The 3,435-nt window shown below is 39.4% G+C and overlaps 1 protein-coding gene across 1 annotated transcript; it reads right to left on the bottom strand.

Moving 5' to 3' along the window:
- Positions 1 to 1,050: 1,050 nt before the first annotated feature.
- LOC114109704 (olfactory receptor 2B11-like) lies at positions 1,051 to 1,989 on the bottom strand. The gene has a single exon (XM_027959104.2). It carries the CDS (start codon positions 1,987 to 1,989, stop codon positions 1,051 to 1,053), a length of 939 nt encoding a protein of 312 aa, XP_027814905.2.
- Positions 1,990 to 3,435: the final 1,446 nt, after the last annotated feature.

Below are 3,435 nucleotides of genomic sequence, written 5' to 3'. Positions count from 1 at the left end.
ATACAGTGGAGAAAAGACCATCTCTTTAACAAGTGGTGCTGGGAAAACTGGTCAACCACTTGTAAAGAATGAAACTAGAACACTTTGTAACACCACACACAAAAATAAACTCAAAATGGATTAAAGATCAACGTAAGACCAGAAACTATAAAACTCCTAGAGGAAAACATAGGCAAAACTCTCCGTCATAAATTACAACAGGATCATCTATGACCCATCTTCCAGAGTATTGGAAATAAAAGCAAAAATAAACAAATGGGACCTAATTAAAACGAAAAGCTTCTGCACAACAAAGTAAACTACAAGCAAGGTGAAAAGACAGCCTGCAGAATGGGAGAAAATAATAGCAAATGAAACAACTGACAAAGAATTTATCTCAAAAATATACAAGCAACTCCTGCAGTTCAATTCCAGAAAAATAAACGACCCAGTCAAAAAATGGGCCAAAGAACTAAACAGACATTACTCCAAAGGAGATATACAGATGGCTAACAAACACATGAAAAGATGCTCAACATCACTCATTATCAGAGAAATGCAAATCAAAACCACAACAGGGTACCATTTCACACCAGTCAGAATGGCTGCGATCCAAAAGTCTACAAGCAATGAATGCTGGAGAGGGTGTGGAGAAAAGGGAACCCTCTTACACTGTTGGTGGGAATGCAAACTAGTACAGCCACTATGGAGAACCATGTGGAGATTCCTTCAAAAACTGGAAATAGAACTGCCTTATGACCCAGCAATCCCAGTGCTGGGCATACACACCAAGGAAACCAGAAGTGAAAGAGACATGTGTACCCCAATGTTCACTGCACCACTGTTTACAATAGCCAGGACATGGAAGCAACAATACATTTCCACAGAATGCCCTTACTGGTGAGTATTGGCCAAGAATTAGCATTGTCTAGGAATATGAGGAACATGACATATTTTGCAAAAAGAACATCAAATGATCTGTGGACATAAGAGGCTAGAGTGAGTTATTAAAGAAACCTTTATAAAACCTACCTCAATGGTCAAATAATTTCATTTGATGTCTGCTAACTCTCACTTGCAAGTGAATACACTCCTCATGAGGTTGCCCAGTGCCCCCTTAACATCCTTATTCCTCAGAGTATAGATGAAAGGGTTGAGTGTAGGAGTCACTACTCCATAGAAGAGAGCCATGAACTTGGGCTGGTCTCTTGAGATGGAGGAGGGGGGCTGAAGGTACATGCTAATGGCTGGACCATAAAATAGGAAAACTACAATGAGATGGGAAGAACATGTCCCAAAGGCTTTTTTCCTTCCCTCCAAAGATTTAATCTTAAATACAGCATGTCCAATGCAAGCATAGGAAATAAGAATTAAGCATAGTGGCACAGCTAAGAAAAAAATGCATACCACTGAGAGTGTGAGCTCATTAGCCCCCTTTTCACCACAGGCAGTCTTTATCAGAACAGGAATCTCACATAGCAAGTGATCCAGGGTATTGCGACCACACAGTGGTAACTGTAAGGTGACAGTGGCCTCTGAGACAGCATAGGTCATTCCACTCAGCCACACGGTGGCCACTAATAAGATACAGACGCGCTGATTCATGATGAGGGTGTAGTGTAGAGGCTTGCAGATGGCCACGTAGCGATCAAAAGACATAAGAGCCAAAAGCAGACATTCTGTGCCCCCCATTATGTGGAAGAAATAAAGCTGAACAGCACACCCTATATAGCTGATTGTCTTCTTAGATGTTCCCAGGTTAAAGAGCATCTGAGGGACAATGCTTGTGGTGTAGCACATGTCCAAAAAGGAGAGGTTGGTAAGGAAGAAATACATGGGGCTGTGCAGACGGAGGTCTAACTTGGACACCAGAATGATGGCTATGTTTCCCATCATGGCCATGGGGTATGTTATAAGCAGAGTAATGAATAGAGGAAGCTCTAGCCAAGGACGGTCAGCAAAGCCTAGTAGAATAAACTCTTCAGGATGGCTTTTGTTAATTAGTTCCATTATCTTCAATTTGTTTCACCTATAGCAGGGAAATGGCAGGAAAGATAGAAATACTTTGAGAAATGACAAAACACAGTTATGCGGTGTGCACAATTATGTATCTAGTCACAGGAGATTGGGTACAGTAACTTGGGAAGGAAGATAATTAAATGAATGTGACACCCGGTGACTTAATTACTTTTCATGACTCTACAAAATAAACACAAACTGCCTTAAACAAATAACCTCGCTGAAGGTTGGTTTCCTACTCTGTTTAATAAATATGGGAATAACTGTCCTTGGGCTCTGGTGAGGATTAAATAAGTGACTGTTGTTTCGATACTCCAAGGTAATGGTTTTTATACTTTGCTTGTGAAAATTTTAGCTGAAGAGACTGTTAACATGATTCCTATCTCCAGGTGTCTGATAGAGTAGATGTGGCATGGAGTCCAGGAGTCAGATGGGTCATTATCAGAAACACTGCTGCAAGGCATTACTGAAATATTGAGAAGATTAAAAGCATTGACATAGTTATGGGAGAAGACCAGACTGGAGACAACCTAGGAAGCATTATCAGGATTGCGTTGTTCAGAATTTATGGTTACCAGGGAGGGAAGAGTTGGTGGAAGGGATAGTTAGGGAGTTTGGGGTTTACATGTACATACAGCTATATTTAAAATAGATATTCAACAAGGACCTACTGTTATAGCACAGGGAACTCTACTCAATATTATGTAACAAACTAAACAAAAAAAGCATTTGAAAAAGAATAGATGTGTGAATATGTATAGCTGAATCACCTTGCTGTAGAGTAGAAACTAACACAACCTTGTAAATCATCTATACTCTGGTATAAATCAAAAAGCTAAAAAAGATAACCTTATTCAGATTCAGATATGTTATTATAGTTGAATAATTATATCTTTCCCATGGGAATGGGCTTGCTTCCCTCGTGGCTCAGCTCGTAAAGAATCCACCTGCAATGTGAGAGACCGGGGTTCAATCCCTGGGCTGGGAAGATCCCCTGGAGAAGGGAAAGGCTACCCACTCCAGTATCCTGGCCTGGAGAATTCCATGGACTGTATAGTCCATGGGGTCACAAAGAGTTGGATACAACTGAGTGACTTTCACTTCACTTCACTTCATGGGAACTATGAAGGCTTGTTTTATTTAAATCTATCTTAGTAATTTGGAATTGAGCAAGAAATTTAAGCATGTCAATTTCCTGAAGTATATAATGAGAGAATTTTGCTATATAGTATGTTTTTCCCTACTCAAAAATTTGTTTTTGAATGTAAATTTTCTTGCATAGCTACTTAGTTCAAACTGGGCATTTGATTTTTCATGTTAAATTTTAATTATCTATCTTGTATGAATTTTTCTTCAGTGAGTGGACTTATCCTGTTTTTATATAAGAGTTTGGATGGTTATCATTGATTCACTTAATTGCATATAACTACAAACATC

This window comes from Ovis aries, chromosome 20 (assembly GCF_016772045.2).
Source record: "Ovis aries strain OAR_USU_Benz2616 breed Rambouillet chromosome 20, ARS-UI_Ramb_v3.0, whole genome shotgun sequence".
NCBI classification, from domain to species: Eukaryota; Metazoa; Chordata; class Mammalia; order Artiodactyla; family Bovidae; genus Ovis; species Ovis aries.
Note: the sequence above shows the minus strand (reverse complement) of the source record. Positions and strands in the feature narration are given on the sequence as shown.